We start from the raw sequence: 17977 nt of genomic DNA, 5'->3' as shown, positions 1-17977 counted from the left end.
GTGTTCAGTTCGGTTAGGTTATATTAGGGTTTTTGGCTAGGTAAAACTAATGTAAGATTGTTTTAAACACTAATGATACACACAGGAAAAGGCCACAATTGGGGGATTGCTGTGTGTAGTAGGAAATGTGTGGCAAAAAGAAGAAGAAGAGAGAAAAAGAAAAAAAAAATAAAAAAGTATAGCGGCTGATCTGGTTTGTTTTGTGTGCCTAACATCCTTCTAAAAGAAAGAGCAAATCATGCAGTACCATTTCTTACACACAATAAATGAAGAACAAATGAATATTTGTACTTTGGATAGACGTTAAATCAAATCCGAAGAACCATAACTAAAAAAATCGAATAAGCCGGATGTATTAATTGAGAAGGAAAATTATATTCACAGTATGACGAATATTTAGATTTAACATAAGAAAAAAACAATCGTTATAGCGATTAAATCCTGATTTGTTTTCTCATTATTATTGACTTTAGAGTATTTACTGCAAATCAAAATATTTCGATTTACGCATTCGCCAAAAATTCACGTTTGAGACAAGTGAACTATTACTACATCTGTTTGAGTATTTAATGTCGATTGAGTTATAGTGTTATTCGATGTTTACTTGGAGCACAATATCATTGCACAAAGTGTATGGAGTCACGCAATGGAACAAATATTTCTGCTATGGCTTCCCAGGTGGAGCAAAACAGTTCTGTACTGTATTTCATTAACGTTTGGTGTTTAGCAATTAGAAAAAAAATTTCAGGCTGTTGTGGAAAATATTACTTAGGTTAAAACAGCGTGCTAAACCGACATGGCAGCTTTACCGCCATACAACCCAGGGTTGTAAATTGAGTGACAGCTCGATTTATCAGAATGACGAACGCTCCGAGGCAAATACAGACAAAGTTCAAGTACGCAATTAGTTTTGACGTTATCGGTTCTTTGATGTAGCCGGCACACTAATGCATAACGTGATGCCACGCTGGGTTCAAACCGACGCACACTCTTAAGTACAAAATGTGACTGTGTCCACTTCATATTATCTTGACTTCGAGTGTTTCCATTTCATGCAAAATTACTCAATGTTAAGAGTAATATTTCAGCATCAGAATGCTTTCAATTATTTATCAAGTTATTGAACTCAGATTCCCTCTCTCGTGCTGTAAATTTTACCGAAGTAAGAACGTGCGTACACGCGCCTACTTCAATGTCGTCTGACTTTGCATGATTTCGATGGACCTCGCCACGTCCTTACATGCGATGATGAACGTGCGTGCATGATAGGACGCTCGTGCAAGGGCTTATATGTTCCAGTTTCGTTCCAATTCATTTCGATATGAGACAATAATGCTCTGGTTTTGAGGTTTCGGTAGAACTGCAGCATAGCTCGCATGCATCTGCAACACAACCAACGGTGTACTGCAATTATTTACCTCGATCTGATAATATTTTGTACAATCATGTGGCTATAACTTCGTGGTTGGACAATTAACTGGCTTGGGGCAAATCTATGTTATCAAATTTTATCAACAGCTTACAACCTGAAACGAAGTGATGCGTATATGAATAACATAACGTTTCACAGATACGAATGTCTATATATCCTGAAATGACAATGCTGAGCGCGAAAACGTTCCTAAGAGATATGTTTCCAAAAACATTGTGACGCAATGTTAAATATAATAAATTTAAGCCTCTAGAAAAAGCTTATATGTTAAACTAGATTTCCATAAAATAATTCCATCTTACAAAAAGGAAGTGCCTTAATTAGTAATAAACTTATATTTCAAATTTCAAAATTTGAACTGCTTATCACGATTGTTCTGTTTGGGTTTGATGTTCTATACAAATGTGGAAACTCAAATGCTTATCATGCTACTATCCATTTCTTGTTCACTTTTTTATCAATCATAACATAACATAACACAGTGATCTTGGCGCTGAAGTGTAGGCCTGTTGTGGCCTGTCGCCGATTATTTTCATTTTCGTGATTTGTTCAGAAGATCTGAAATCGTGTCATTTGACCGGATCTTTTCATGATTGACGATAGTTTGAAATAGCTACTAGACTTCCACCGGGTTCGATATGGTGCTAGGCATTTCAAGTCTGAACATATATTTTTCCATAGCTTTATCTAGTCTGTTCTTGAACGCGTTCATACTTGGAGCGCCAACGATGTCATCAGGAAGGCTGTTCCACATGTCGGTGATTCGACGCGAGAAGAAATTTTGTCGCGTGGAGAAGTTGCAGCGCAGTTTTTTTAGTTTATCGCCGTGGCCCCTATGGTGTTGGTTCTTGTTTCAAATTCTATTCAAATCATATACTATTAATATAAGAATTTTATTGTATGGCTTTGAAATGAGTATTCTTTCCTCCGTCGTTTATTAAAAATTTGTAGTCAAAGCATTCGAGCATAACCTTTTTCTAGATTGCTGAGTCACAAGAAGGCCAAGTATCAACCTGGCTGCACTTGATCCTCGCAGTGAAAGTCTTCAGTTCGGTTGATGATGCACACGTACATTCGTAGCCCCGTAGATCTGCCCCGTTCGCTCTAGGCTCGTGCGCCGAGTTTTCTCTCATTGCTGCTTTCTCGATAAGTTTTTGCTCGACGAGTTGGAGCTTCTTGCTCACCGAGGAAGAAAGTTACCGAGTTTGGGGCTCGTTTCAATTTTAGTGCGGATTGTGCCGCTGTTGTGTAGAGTTCAATCTTAGGAGTAACATGTTTCTTTCAATTTTGCTTCGTCGTAATATGCAGTGACTCTGTTCACCATAGTTGAATACTTCCTCTAAGATTTTTATCCCGCGTCTAATTCTGAACGACGCGCCTGATTGTGCGTAGTTCAATGCTGTCATGTTGTTGAAGTGATTTCCATTGCGTGTGCTTTTATAAGCACGAGTGACACAAATACAATAGTACAATTATATATACAAATTTGTTTATTCATTAGAATAATTAGAAATTTGTAAATTCATTAGAACATTTATTAGAACAATATTTAAATGGTGTCTCTAAATCCTCATTCAATTCTGTTTTTTCAAGAGCATAATTTGATCTTCATTATTAAAGTGTTTCGATTCTGAATAACTGCTAGTTTAAAAAAATATAGACTTGTCATTTTCAAACAGTCAGTGAGTTTTTTGTGCATAATTAATTGCAAATTACCGTTTTTCATCAAAAATCCAATAAATTTCATGACGATCATGCGTAACGTAATGCTTTTATTTACCGTAACAATGCTCTTCGTGAGCGACACGTCGGCACAGCTCTCTGAGAACGGCGACTGTCCCGACTACGTTGCTTCGTCTCTCTTCACTCCGCTCGTCATGCTGGACGTGAGTGTTTCTTCTGGACCTTCTGGACCATGTACATGGTAACGTCATGATGTACTCGCGTGGATCGATGTAAGCATTTCATTCCTAAAATTTCAGTTATTCTTCAATGTTCACTTAGCTGGTAACGCCCAACGCAAGTTGTTTGGAGTCATACCACGTTGCGTAGTCGTGGGTTGGGTTAAACCCACTTACAATGTCAGACATACTTTCCTGACTCACTGATTTATAACTTATATCTACCCCAGCCGCGTCAAGCGGCTAATCAGTGAAGTGATCAATTAAGTTAGTTAAGTGATCAAAACACGTAGTTTAAGTAACCACCTGTTGTCATTGTTAGTTCAATATCCGTGCTTAGCATTGTTTTGATCATCTACAATGGAGATGATCATAACACTGCTCACGATGATCAAAATACGGCTGATGTTGATTCTACATCACCCGTGTTTGTCGTGGAGATTCTGTGCACCCGATCTGTTGCATAATTGATGCGTATACAGTAGATTATCCCTGCATTTAAGGTTTGATGCCCATACAGCAACACGGATAATATATAATTGATGCATTGCAAATGTTAAATGTCAAGCTAATCTAACATTTCCGGACGAACAAACATTATTTTTTTTATGTATACTCACATATCTTGTGCTTGATCTATACAAAATCTTTGTATCTGAAATGACAATCTGCGATTGAATTATTTAATTACTTTAAATTTCTATATCCTGCCTGGAAGGTTTGCGCGGTACGATGATCCATCAATCAGACGTGCAATATATTTTTCGCCTCTATAAAAAGGTTACTACGAAGTTATGTGGTAGGTAAATCAATCCTTATCAATATTTTTTTAATTGGTTCGGCTGTTGCTACTTTTCAAGGAAATTTGACTACAATTTATTTGGTATAATAGAATACGATTCGAATAAAAAATTAATTCCACTTGAAAATTTTAGCATATAATTATAGAGATGATAAGATTGAAAATATTCAAGCTGATATTTCTGAAAGGCCATATTGTTCAAGGTAAATTGTGGTCGCAAAAGACTTTGTGGTGGTCATTTGGCACGGGAGCGTAGCCGTGCACCACCAATTTTGTGCACCAATAAGCCCTCAATCAAACGCCTTGGATATCTCCGGACATTCATCAATCAGCCGTGAACCACGGCTTTGTCCTCTACCGGCCTTGCATAAAACCTGCCGTGCACCACCAGGCCGCGGATCGAATATGACTTCCAGGCATCGTTAAATTACGTAATTTTACGTTCACCGCATCTGAGGTTAGGTTTCAGATAGCATAGTTCTGTTCCAAAATTTTATCGTCCTTCGACGAGTGGCCGTTTGACCGAGGGCTGGTTCGACGCATGGCCTAGATATGATTCTCCAGAAGTGTTGAAGGCTACGTTCCGGAAGGCAAGAATCATGATGGTCCATTACATCCAGGGCAGTGGTGGTCTTCGGCAGGCTACCCATTTGGCACGTCCTCACAATGTTGGTTGATGACTTGATGTTGAGGCGGTAGAGTTTCTTGTTTATATTCCATTTGACAAGTTTCGTGTGTCCGTTTGGATTCTCTCTTTGATCAATCAATAAAAAATCTTTACACGTCAGATCTGAGAAGGCTTGGAAAATATATTTTTTAATTGTTTTCGGCTGAGTCTTCTTGAATGTGATGAAAAACTTTAACTAACACTATGATCGGAAACCAACAACATCCGACAAACGAAAATTTTTGTATGAAATTCTTATCTTTCATAAGATAATATCCGTTGGAAGGAAATAATTATTTGGGTTTAAATTGTTCAGGATTTAATTTGGCCGGCTACGGTCCCGAAAATTTCTTGCATTACTGTATGAGCAACTTTCCTCATTTCTGTAAAGCTAAATTTGAAGATGGAAGTCAACTCCAGTCGCAAGTACGGTTCAGAGACAGCCCACCTGTCAGATTCCTCAATTACGACTGCCAATGACGTCACATCTTCAATTTTTTGTCCGCTTCATCTTGACTATGGAGTGAGAAAAAAATTTTATGGTATCAAAATGATCTCCGAAATGTATAGAGTTTAATGGTATGATCGCCATTTTTGACAATTTTTGTAAAAAAATTACAAATATATTCGACGTATGAAAATTTGTTTCATAACTTGTGAGACCTCTAGCGTGCGTCTCGTCTGGGGTGGAAGCCTCGAGGTGTTAGGACGATCTGGAGCATCAGCAACAGCTCGTCTTCTCACGGAGGACGGGTCTCTGCGAGAGCTGAGGAGAAGACAGGATGCTGCAGATTGATTGTCCGTCACTGCAGGCTCATTGTGTTGTGGCAATTTGTAGCTCCGGCCGGTTTCCATAATGGATAACTGTCTTCCTTCGCTACTCTCAGCCCAAATAATAAAATCCTCCTTATCATCCAACTGAATACATTATTGCCTCAGTTAATCAATTTATTATTGCCTCGGTTTTTACGATGCATATACAATTTTAGGAGCACAGCTGCTAGGTCGCTAATTTAAGCGTTTGGCGATATTCTGGACCCTAATATTCAGCTTGTTCAAATATTCTATAGTATAAATTGATAGCGCTTCATTCAAATCAGTTAGCATTTATTCGACAGGACGGGCGGCACAAAGCCTGGCGCGCCAGTTTACCTGTGCTACCTGGCTGACTTGCGCTGGTCACATATTTCAAGTTTTATTGTGTTCACCAAACATAATTCCTATTTAATAAATTAAACATCTTCGAAATGTTTTCTTTACATACTTAGGTGAAATGTAATTTTTCCTGCCACTGAACATGAAAATCGCGTTATACAAGTTCTGTACAATTTTGTCGGTAAAATTAAATAGTTTCTTGATGCAGGCTAAATGAAGATTGCAATTTCCTTATTGAAATAATTATAGATATGATACGATAGATTTCTCGATCAGATTTTAGTTATGTAAATGCGGATCCACGGTGACATGATGTTTTTCTCCAGTACGATGCATCATATTATTAGGTGTTCAAACCGGCGAAATTAGCGGAGCTTCTTGCTCTGATTATATTGTTATTGGTTTGCCGAGTGTTATACTATGCTCGTATTATCAGCGAGGTGGCAAATGATGAGGTTTTCTTTTTGTTCAGTTGAAAAAAACAATGGGTTTCCTTTTTGTTCAGTTTGAAAAAAATGACGGGGTTTTCTTTCAGTTTCCGCCATCAATTACGCTTATAATGTGTCATTAATTAGTTTTTGTTTATTTATTTAGTTTGATAGACAGTGTACATATCTTCTATCGATAATACTAAACCCTTTAAAACAAAAGTCAGGTTGCAGTAATCATAAATCAGAATCAGAAGTTTTTTGTCGTGCTGGACTTGAATTTTTTAATTGATTTGCAGCAATATCGAATATTGTATGGAAAACGAATTTGCGTCATACTGATTCCATTATTTTTGTTTTCCCACTCGACGTCAACTTGTATTATTTACAGATGAACTTATGACGTCTGTATTACCGAATCAATTGTATTTATTTGCAGCTGATTAACGTCGGCGAAATGAAGCTGGCGATGTCGCTGGGCAGCAGCGTGGACCGCACACACTCGTGTCAGGCGCTCACGTTTGTGGATGGCAAGAATTATCGCTACACCTACAATGATCGGTCAGTCAGCGCCTGAAACTAATTCATTTTAAGCAGTGGTAGCCTTGTCATCAATATAGCTGTATACTTTATTTTAGATTGATATCTATTTAAATTTGTTTAGTTACCGTCACAATTGAATTTCCAAATTAATAGAACAATTCTTCACACCATTATGCGTGATAGCTGTCTCCTTGTATGTAATTAATATCATGTTATTGCCATGAGTTTTCTCTCCAGCAAAGAGAAAAATTACACAATTATAGTATTCCGAGACACAGCATGGCATATGACCTCCACATCTGATGTCTTATCAATGATTAAATTCGCCACAACTTATAATGAACTTCTATGAGCAATTTCTATACGACTTTTTCTTCTGAGAATACTTTTTAAAACGAATGGCAGCTGTGAAGAGTAATTTCCTTACTACTTATCTGTTTCCTAATGTATTTATTTGAAAGATTGCTTCAGTAATGATTCCTAAGATCATTATTTGTGTGCGAACAATATTTCTACGGATGATATAGAAATGAACGATTCTTATGCGAATTATTCTTTCATGACTTCTTCCTCTTCCTTCTAATGATTTTCTAAGAAATAATTCGAGAATGACAGGTTTCACTGAACGAATGATTGCTCCGTTGATGTTTTGTTCCTCGAATGATTACTCCGAGTTAGCTCCGCCTGCCAAAGGTTCCTTCACGAATGCTTCCATAACGAATGATAATTATCTGAATGCTTCTGTTACGAATGATTATTTTCAGAATGCTGCCTCTACGAATAGCTTCTCATCTAATTATTTTTGCAAGGTTCCTCAACGAATCATCACTGATAACTACCTAACTCTGTGGCTGTTGTTACACGCAGTAACGGAGCTAAACGGGCCATCAATGGATCATACCAAGCGAGCTTCCCGTCGTTCATCTCAACGTCGCATCTCAAGCTCGTCGGCGGCTACAGGAACGGTAAAAGATCCGGTTTCTTTAGGATTAAAAAAAAAATATTCTTTTAAAGTGAATTCAGTGATATTATATATTTCTCAGTGGCTATGTCCTTTTAGAAGCAGGTATTGTTAAACAATTATCGGAAAAATACAAGAATTGGTCATTTGGTTGCGTGTATAGATAAAAATTTCGATTCGTTCCGGAAGTTTGGTCCGTTGGTCGAAGTTCGTACAGTAATGTTCAAATTAAAATCGAGGTAGAGTAAAAAACGCAGATCAGATACACACGCCGCTGCGCCGAACTATATAGGTTACTAATTCCGCGGAGTAGTATCGGAACCATATTTTTACGAGATTTTCAAAAAATTGTTTCTATGCCTGCAGTGATGGGTGCAGACTCGAGTGGCACGTCACGCCTGGTGCCGCTGGCGTACAGTCCGGGCATCATCATCTTTGTGTCGTGCTCCGAGACGCTCTGGTTCCACAACCGTGAGTTACGATTATTAGAGAGGGCATTTTTATTGACGATCCGAGTTCCTGTGTACATTGCAACCAATTGAGTTATTCAGAGCAGATTATATTCTGTTCTTTTGTAATCGCTCCAAAACCTGAATTATTTCATGACAACGTGGGTCAATGACTAACCGCTTCTAGAACTCGTGGCAATATTAAATTAATTGTACCCTATTTTCCAGAGCAATTCTACTTGCTCGTCGATTCAAAGATACTTCTGCGTCCTGAAGATTTGGACGAGATCGAGAAGACCCTCAAGTCTGTGGGCATCATCCCAGCGAGCCTCACGTTGGACCGACCCGACCAGTCGTGCAGAGAACCTGATCCTGACGTTGAGCAGGAGGCATAACAGCGCTTCGTTAACTCCTTAATTTATAATCGTATCATCAAACTTATCTTCTACATAACCATCCATTTTGAGTTGCAACGAGAAAACTCGTTTGGTAGTTATTTATTTAGTCTTCGTTTAGACTATGATGAAGATAAGTAACATAACCTAACGATATTCAGAAATTTGTCAGCCAGTTAAGAGGTAAATACCCGCAGGTAAGTATGAAGCGACTTATTTTGAATCCCTTCACTGAAGTCAATGTCAGAGAAATCATTCAAATCAGTTTAGTAAGGCCATTCAACTTCTCTTGTAGCATAGCTAGAAGCGTTTTCTGTTAAATAAAAATATCGCATATTACGACATCCTTGCTTTTCCTTTATTATCACACTCTACTGACAGTATTGTAACGACAATAATTGCGTCCGTTAGTAATCGCAACGTAAATACATACCTAGTCCAAAGGCCATAACTGCTGTCTAGTATCGATACGAGCTTGCAACTTCATCCTCGTTACAAGAAACAATCAGCAGGAGAAGAGAAGAAACACTTCAAGCTCTGATGCAGTAACATATCTTCAATTCAAATGTTGTATCAGGTCACTGCTATGAGCATAGCCAAGGATTGCTTAATTTCATGAAATGCAGTTGAAGTATTTACCAATGAAATAAGATTAGAATTTTCCCCGTTAATCTTTCAAAGTCAAAACAAAGACTAACGTGGTGGATATTCTCGAAGAAATCAATCCCTTAGGCCACGTCAATTTTCTCTTCAACATAAATTACAAGTTTACCGATAGCTCAAGCGCGCAGGAGAAGCAGCAATCAACAAGACCGTTGTCCCAAATGACAAAATGATCAGCAAAACTCAAATAAGTACTGACAGCCATGACTTTATTGTAGAAATACACTGGACATGAAGACAACGCATAATAGCAAAACCACCCCCGCAATTAACGCTGCCTTTTCTTGACGACATTCTTGATTCTGCCGGACGCGGTGCGCATGGGCTTCTTGGAGACGATGAAGAGACTCTTGTCCTTGCGCTTGTTTCCTGTCTTGGGCGTCTTGCCGCCCTTGCCGCCACTCTTCTTGCCCTTGGTCTTGGCTTCCTCTGCCTGCTGCCTCTGCTTCTCGAGGTATCGTTTGCGTGAGGTACGGTCACCCATCTGTCCCTCAGTGAGGCTCGCCAGCGCCGCGCCAGACTTGCTCACCAGGCGACCACCGCGCTTCGAGCGCCGGCCGGAGAGTTTCAGCGCGCGCCGCTCCTCTCTGTGAGAAATGAAGAAGTTATGCATGAATTTCGAGGGAGGAAACACGTCATGCAGCTGCCATTAGGGAACATAAGGAACGAATATGAATGAATTACGACGTTCCTTACATGCGTTATTCCATTCAAGGTAACGGGTTTAGCGCGTAGAGCACATCATGAATAATAATAATTAAAAATATATACATAATAACATGAAAGAGGCTCTATAGTTTACAAAGAATGGCACGTTCAAAATACAAAAATAACATAGAGATGGCAAAAAATGAAAGTACATAAAAAAGAGAGTTTATCTCTTACTGCAAATAAATCATTTCATGATATAGGTAGTTTAACGATATCCATCTTATAAAGGCATTTACAATACACAAAGAAATAATTCCCTCAAATTCCTACAACTGTACTTACATTTCTTCATCAAGGATCTTCTTCTCCATCTTCTTGATGACATCCTGGTCATTGGAGAGCTCAGGTCTGTTAATTCTGCCCAGGATCTTCATGGCATTAGAGCTCTCAGCCCGGACGTCTCCGGTGAAGGGCTTGTCGACGGACTTGCCAGCGTTGTACGTGAAGCCCTTGACCGGTACCTCGCCGCGGAGGGCGGGCTGGAACTTGCCTAGTGACGCAGTTGATGCTAGCGAGTAATGCATCGCTTTCTTCAGCTGTACCAGGGACAAGTTAAATTAATTAAATTGATGCTAATAAATTAAATGAATGTTAACAAATGCAATGTGTGTTAACAAATACATACATGGATCAAGTTGTGTAACTACTAGTGCACCAAATCCAACAAACTGAAATGATGCATTCAAGTAAAATTGCAGCATTCAGCATTTACAAATATACTGACACGAGATGTTTCTTAAAGTAAGTAGGTACCGTTTAAGAAAAAACCTTATAAACCTTACATAAAAATAACTTATTTACTTGCAGGGCCATACCATACTGAACTTCTCTAGTGAGTGCTCTATACTCTGCATATTCTCTGTTAATACTCCATACTCTACCCGATCCCCGTTAATATTGAGGCATTTATCGAATTGTGGGATCAGCTTTTGTATGCCATCGTCAAAGAAGCTTGCCGCCTGATTAGAAAACTACTATTGCTTCACGGTCATTTTCATTCATTTCGACATCAACGGAATGGCGTTACCTTACAGATGCTTCGGTCACAATTTCGTAAAGAACACTTTTTGAAACAGCAGGAAACTTTCGTTCCAGGACGGAAACGGTAATTTTCTGTTCTTCACTTTTTGAATCAGATAATCGGTAATAACGAAAGGTCCTCACTTCGTTCCTCATCATGTAAGTTTTTGCGGCCATTTTTCAAAGACCCTACACCATTTCTGCGCCAATCCATCACTAATGGTGGTTTCACCAAACACTTCACTGATTCACCTCGTAATTTGTTCCCTTTCACCTCGTAATTTGTTAATGTTCGCATGAAAATTCTCGTCAGAAAGATGCGTTTTGCTCGGATTACACCGCCAGTGGTGCAATAATATAAACATACCTATACGCCTCCGCCATACTCCTCTCCATATGTTCACCACGGCGTTAACTCACAACACTTCAAAATGAAACCAAAGCAAGAAGAACTGACCTCGTTGGTGTCATGTGTGTCGGTGCGCAGGACTCCTACACCAGGCATGCCAGTTTTCTTAGCACGTGCGAGGTTCCTGAGTCTTTGGAATTCATTCTTGGCGATGCGCTCTTTCTTGGCTTCAGCAGCTTTAGCAAACTGATCCTCGTATGGATCAGCGTTATCAGGCACCTCCATCACCCAGTTCTTCTCCTTGTCAAGCTGTACTCGAAGTTTGCCGTAGCGTGGGACGAATTCCTGTCAACAAATACAAGAATTCAGACCTAACTTAGGCTCTAATTGTATGGAAGTGCAGCACAGTTGTGTCAAGAAAACAACTGACATGGATCTTTTCACTGTGAGTCAAGATAAAAGATTTTAGTAGATACCTATGCAATAGTGTTGAGAAAAACTTCAAAGTTAATTAAAAAAACATTTATCTCAACATTAGCAGTTTAAAATCTTTTTATATCTACCATTCTTAGACCAGTAAATGTAGGGTTCTCCTAACTTCGCATTTTTTGTAACTTTTTATACACGACTTCAATAAAGGTTTGATTTCACAAAATAGTGATTTAAAGCTAAAAAAATATTCTCTTTAAACCACCCTGCATACCCACATTTTTTGCTTTCTATACTGAACCAATATTGATGTTTAGACTAAACAAAAACTTGAGAGCCTTTCTATCAGAAAATTTTTACATTCACTATCAGCTTAGCAATCTTGTTACATTTGATTCTCCCCACCAACAGAAGAAACGAACCATGCAGATCAATTATGGCTCCTGCAGACCAATTTAGTAGCACTTACAAACTGAGTGATTCTGTAATACAGTAGATGAATAAAAGAAATCTTCAAAAAAGCCATTCCTTACCTGTGCAACATCATCCCACACTTTGAAGTCCCTTCCCTTCTTTGATTTGATTCCCTTCTCCAGTGCAAATTTCTCCCATCTTGTTAAAGGCTTTGGCTTAGGAATTGGTTTCTCTCTAGGCAATCTGGAACACATAAATAAACATAATGAAGAAAAGAAACAAGAAATTAGGCTGCATTTAGAACAATTTTTTGTTGTTACAGGTTAAGAGCCATTGTGGAAAAAAAATTGAATAATGATTATATTTGGAACATGTCCATGTTATTATACAATATACAAACAATTATATAAAGAACTGATATTCTCTAGAACATAATGAGCAGTTCAGTACATTGCATTTATCAATGATCACTCACTTTGTAACTGAATTTGGCACAATAATGAAGGGCTGATTGTCAATAGTAGTTCGCTGCAGACTATACATGTGACTGATAAGTTGCTGGACACTGTCACGGCCAATGCTTGCCAAAATGTCTTCCCTCTCTTCAACATTTCTGTAATAAATTTAAACAATCAAATTTTAAACAATTGGAAACACTAACACATCAGGAAAAAATTTGTAGGCAACTTTAATATGTACCTATATGTGGTGTGGAGACGAAATCGCGGAATTGCCAATTCCACAGAATAGGCAGCCAGTTTGCCAAATCTGAAGAGTCAGCATTTCTATACTATAGGAATCTGGGGTTAGGTCAGTCAGCCAAGTTCTTTTTTTAAATATTCAAATATAAAGGAACTTGACCAAACTTTGCCCAACTGTTTGTAACTCGTTAATTTTGTTCCAGCTCTAACTCTAACGTCCAATTCTCTGAATCAGCAACAAAATATAGTCAGATGGGGTAAGACAGGACCGAAATCTCTAACAAGCATATAGCATCTATACCATGAATAAATAAAAAACCCTAAACCTATCACAAGGTGTAGTTATGCAATGGGCTTCTAAGATACAACTCAGACTTTCTGCATACAACATAGTTTTCTGTACAGATTAAAAAAAGTGAGCTGGTCCCATCTTACCCCAATGGGGTAAGATGGACCGGGCATGGGGTAAGACAGGACCAACAGGTAATTCTTGTGTTACAAGGTTTTTAATAAAAGTACAAACCTGATATTCAATATTATCAATCTAGAAACACATTATTTGATTACACAACCACTTGTAACTGTTTTGTGTTGCAGGATGTCAACTCTATTGATATTTATCAGTCACATTGGAGTTTTTGTCACGAGAAAACTGACTCTTCAATACCACATTTTTTTAAGCGCATAAATTTTTTTTGTTATAATTTCTAGGGATTCCAGTTACTAAGTAGTGTATAGATGAGTATGGAACATTGAAAAATGTAAGGCAACATTTCAGTCCACTTGGTCTTACGAGATCCCAACATTAAATGCGACGGTATGATCCATTTAGTCTTCTGAGCGCAAAATATGGATGATATTATGTAGCTGGCATAGTTAATTATCATTTTGTACATTACTTTTGCTAGCAACAATGGGCTTAAGAAGTTTGGCCAAGAAACTTCCAAGAAACTCTAGTATTTTAGCAAAAATGCCTTATTTGAGATGGAAATTTCAAAGAAAATTTGTGTTTTCCCAACATCCTTGATGTTGGGAAAACATTGCAGAAGAGGGTTGAAACAAGCACTGAAATGACATGCAATGATTGCTCTAACATATTCTTCTATCAAATTAAATTCAGTGCAATTAGAATGCATGATATGGGCTGGTCCTTTCTTACCCCATGAAGGCTGCAATCCTGTCTTACCCCATTTGACTATAGGTACTGGTTCTACAAATTCAGAAAACTGGCTACCTATTCTATAGAATCGGCAATTACTCAATTTTGGCACAACATATATATATATATATATATATTTCAACACGTGTGGTTAATGACCAGAGAATTCGTCAATTCAAACTTTCAGGGTCAAACAACATTCTTCAGATGATATTAATTGATCAAAATTCAAGTTCAAGGGAGTAATATCAATTTATTAACGACGTTTCGAATGTAACAACATTCATTTTCAAGTTACAGGAAGCATTGAATACAGAAATTTTCTGTATTCAATGCTTCCTGTAACTTGAAAATGAATGTTGTTACATTCGAAACGTCGTTAATAAATTGATATTACTCCCTTGAACTTGAATTTTGATCAATTAATATCATCTGAAGAATGTTGTTCGACCCTGAAAGTTTGAATTGACGAATTCTCTGGTCATTAACCACACGTGTTGGAGCAAGCTTGTTCTGCCTTCTGATACTAAAATATATATATTTATATACCTATACAGGTTTGATTGATAACCAGAACATACTTTTTATTAACATGTTTGTTATTCTTCTTTTCAATTACCCAAACAAAATTTATTGCTGGTTTTGGGAGATCAAAAAGCAGGTCACCAAGAGATTTTACTGGAATACAACGTTTCAAATATTCAATATTCAATCTCAATAAGTGAAGAGTTTTATAACACTTGAAATTTGGAAATGACACAGGCACATACTAAAAGTATATACATGTGCCTAGATACATTTGAAAATCAAAACATAAAATTTATCGGAGAACAACTTCAATGTCACGAAAAATACGGTGGTTTGCAAATTGATAGCTGGAGACTCATCCTTAATGACAAGAACCTCCACCATTACCAGACTGCCAGTCTTGTAATATTGGGGCACTGCATGATGATGCTGGTGCAGGCGTCCAAAGTTGTGCAGGTGACATCTTGGTTTTGAGCCCTCACTGCCACTGCCCCACATATGATTCTTTGGTCCCAACTACACCCAGAAAGTTTTGTTGATGATCACAGAGTTGCGGTCATGCCAGGCTGCATTGTACATGCATTATTACATCAATAACAACATTTAAAATACATTATTATGCGCCTAAATGAATCTTCCTCAGTGCGGCTGGGCCGCAAATACTTTTTTCTTGCCACCTAAATGGGCCATTCTGGGAAATGGGGCAGAATCCAGACATGATAGAACAAAAAACAATAAATTTCAGCTGTTTTGAAATAGGGTAAATGCGGTACGTATATTCCGACACTTTAACCCTTTCCCTGGCGGACATAGAAATACGACGAAATTGCAATATTTGATGATTGTACTTAAAAGTATGACCAATTCTAAGATATATTTACTCGTAAGCATATTTCAAAAAATTTTGTACATAAGTAGTACCGTAAACTGGGGTAACTTAGACTACCGAGGTAACTTAGACCACTTTTTGTTTTTTTAACAAAAACCCCCAAAACTCAAAAACTATCTGACATAGAAAAATTCTGTCAATGGGCATTAAAGGCCTAATACTGAGGCTATGTAACACAATAGAAATATTTAAAAAGTTTGCATATTTAATAGGTTAAAAATTAAACTGTGACTCATGAAAAAAAGCTATTATTCAAACCCTGTCGGAGTACCCCCTCCAATTTTTTTATTTTTTGGCAAAATAACTCCAGGTTTTGATGCATTGTAGTACAACTCTTCTAGTTACATATGCAACAAACAAATTTTAGGAAAGTCTCATAGTTTGCAAATGGGGGGCGCCACCCCCCAATGGGGGAACTTAGACCACCTAATGTCAGCCCTGACAGGGTAACATAGACCGACTTGGAAATTAATTTAAAATTACCATATATAACATTTCATGTTTGATACACCTATTAATGTTTTTCCTTTAGGTTTCAGACTCTACAGTCTTATATATGGTAATTTAACTTAATTTCCAAGCTGGTCTATGTTAACCCTGTCAGGGCTGCCATTAGGTGGTCAGAGTTCTCCTGTTTGGGGGAACTTAGACCACCTGGGGGGTGGGACCCCCCATTTGCAAACTATGACACTTTCCTCAAGTTTGTCATTTGCATATGTAACTAGAAGAGTTCTACTACAATGCACCAAAACCTGGAGTTATTTGGAGTTATTTTACCAAAAAATATAATTGATTTTACCACACAGTCCAAGATACCCCCAGAGCTGGGGTAAAAAAGACCATCAATTTTTTTTTAAATTACATCAAAACTATGAGAGGCAGGAGCCAGCAATTTATGGTGAGTGAAGCTAGAGTATAGACCTGTATTTTACATGTTTCAATTTAAGTTTAACTTATCTAGTAAAAAAATGGCATCATTAAAAAAAAGTGGTCTAAGTTACCCCAGTTTATGGTAAATCACAATTAATGCCGGCTTAAGGTACAAAAAATTAGCAGATTTTGACACTGAAAGTTTACTATTTAGATGGTAAAAAGCATCTTGATTGCTCTTTTATGCATGTATTATAACACATACAAAGGAAGCAATCAAGATGAAAAAATTATAGGTACATTTAGTATTTTATGGCAAGATACTTCCAGACCATCCTTATAATGAGACATCCATGCCATATGTAGAGAGTCACATTCATATACAACATATAGCTAAGACTTGTGAAAAAATTGTCAGTAAGAATTAGTATTGGTGAAGGACATGTTATCTTCTCGGTCAGTACAGAGACCATCTTGCTTGCAACCGCGTCAGCTCTATGTTCTGTAGCGAAGGGAATGCCAAGAGCATGGACTGCAGTCAAAGTCAGGGAAAGCATCAAGTGCTGAACTATAATTACATTGGACTGAAAAACATGGCTTAAATCATAATACTGCTAACCACTAAATGCTAACAAACATATTTACCAAGCGCTGTAGAAATTTACCTTTAGCGGGCATATGACCAAACATACCGTCAACCGGGGCTACTCGGGACAGATTTGAACGATTAGTTTTAAATAACAGTTAATAACTTCTTACGATGAAACATTTCATAAACAAGTTTAGTCTCATTTTATAGCTGATTGGCAGGGCTATCGAATGGCATTGTCAAAAAAATTCCATATGCTATTCGTAAGGTGCCAGACGCAAAATAGAGATTGTCCCGAGTAGCCCCGTCGGTTGGGGCTACTCCGGACAACGGGAATAAAACTGCATTTCAAAACATTTGAAGCATGCAGAGCGTACTCATCCATTACTAACAGTACTCTGAAATCCTCCTCTTTCATTGTAGATGATGTAGAGGTAGAATAAATGACATTTTCTGTGATTTTTACTTGTTTTTCCTTTATTGATATGATATTGCCATATACATTAATTACCGTATTATTGATATGACATTATCGTATTATTGATGTGATATTACCGTATCCATGAACATGCCATTGAGCATTTACAACAACCTTGTCCATTGCAAGCTTCATATCAGCAGCCTTATAACATTTTTTTCGTATCTGTAAGCTTACAGGAAGGCTCCTAATTTCACATCATTTTAATTGGGACTTCCCGTGATCATTAACTTCGCGTGGTCATTAACTTCACCTGATCATTAGAATAGAATAGAATAGAATAGAATAGAAGTGTCGGTGTTGAAGACATAGGCCCATGGCCTGTTGCCGATTCTTGAACTTTTCGTGACTTGATTCACAAGGGATCCGGCCTTTGGAACCCGATCTTTCCATAACTGACGATTGATTGAGATAGCTGCTGGACTTATTGCCTGCTCCGTAATT

General features: G+C 37.8%; 2 protein-coding genes across 2 annotated transcripts in view; one reads left to right on the top strand and one right to left on the bottom strand.

Moving 5' to 3' along the window:
- The first annotated feature begins 3023 nt into the window (after positions 1 to 3023).
- Positions 3024 to 9070, top strand: LOC108679692. Its single transcript, XM_018168393.2, has 5 exons — positions 3024 to 3318; positions 6825 to 6946; positions 7796 to 7893; positions 8256 to 8360; positions 8567 to 9070. Exons 1-5 carry the CDS (start codon positions 3178 to 3180, stop codon positions 8731 to 8733), a joined length of 633 nt encoding a protein of 210 aa, XP_018023882.1. The 5' UTR covers positions 3024 to 3177; the 3' UTR covers positions 8734 to 9070.
- A 514-nt stretch (positions 9071 to 9584) lies between these two features.
- LOC108679691 (ribosome biogenesis regulatory protein homolog) overlaps positions 9585 to 17977 on the bottom strand; it is a 14162-nt gene continuing 5769 nt past the window's right edge. The window contains exons 2-6 of the mRNA XM_018168392.2: positions 12795 to 12932; positions 12439 to 12562; positions 11585 to 11821; positions 10390 to 10643; positions 9585 to 9983 (exon numbers count right to left, since the gene is read on the bottom strand). Coding sequence (XP_018023881.1) covers positions 9665 to 9983; positions 10390 to 10643; positions 11585 to 11821; positions 12439 to 12562; positions 12795 to 12932 — 1072 coding nt within the window. The 3' untranslated portion in view covers positions 9585 to 9664. The remainder of the gene's footprint in view (positions 9984 to 10389; positions 10644 to 11584; positions 11822 to 12438; positions 12563 to 12794; positions 12933 to 17977) is intronic.

This window comes from Hyalella azteca, unplaced genomic scaffold, assembly GCF_000764305.2.
Source record: "Hyalella azteca isolate HAZT.00-mixed unplaced genomic scaffold, Hazt_2.0.2 contig15111, whole genome shotgun sequence".
In the NCBI taxonomy this organism is placed as follows: domain Eukaryota; kingdom Metazoa; phylum Arthropoda; class Malacostraca; order Amphipoda; family Hyalellidae; genus Hyalella; species Hyalella azteca.
This window is presented reverse-complemented; position numbering and strand designations above follow the sequence as displayed.

Coding starts and splice junctions, on each gene's coding strand:
- LOC108679692 (XM_018168393.2), top strand. CDS start 3,178: ATGACGATCATGCGTAACGTAATGCTTTTATTTACCGTAACAATGCTC. Junction 3,319..6,824: donor CTCCGCTCGTCATGCTGGAC/GTGAGTGTTTCT, acceptor ATTTATTTGCAG/CTGATTAACGTCGGCGAAAT. Junction 7,894..8,255: donor CGTCGGCGGCTACAGGAACG/GTAAAAGATCCG, acceptor CTATGCCTGCAG/TGATGGGTGCAGACTCGAGT.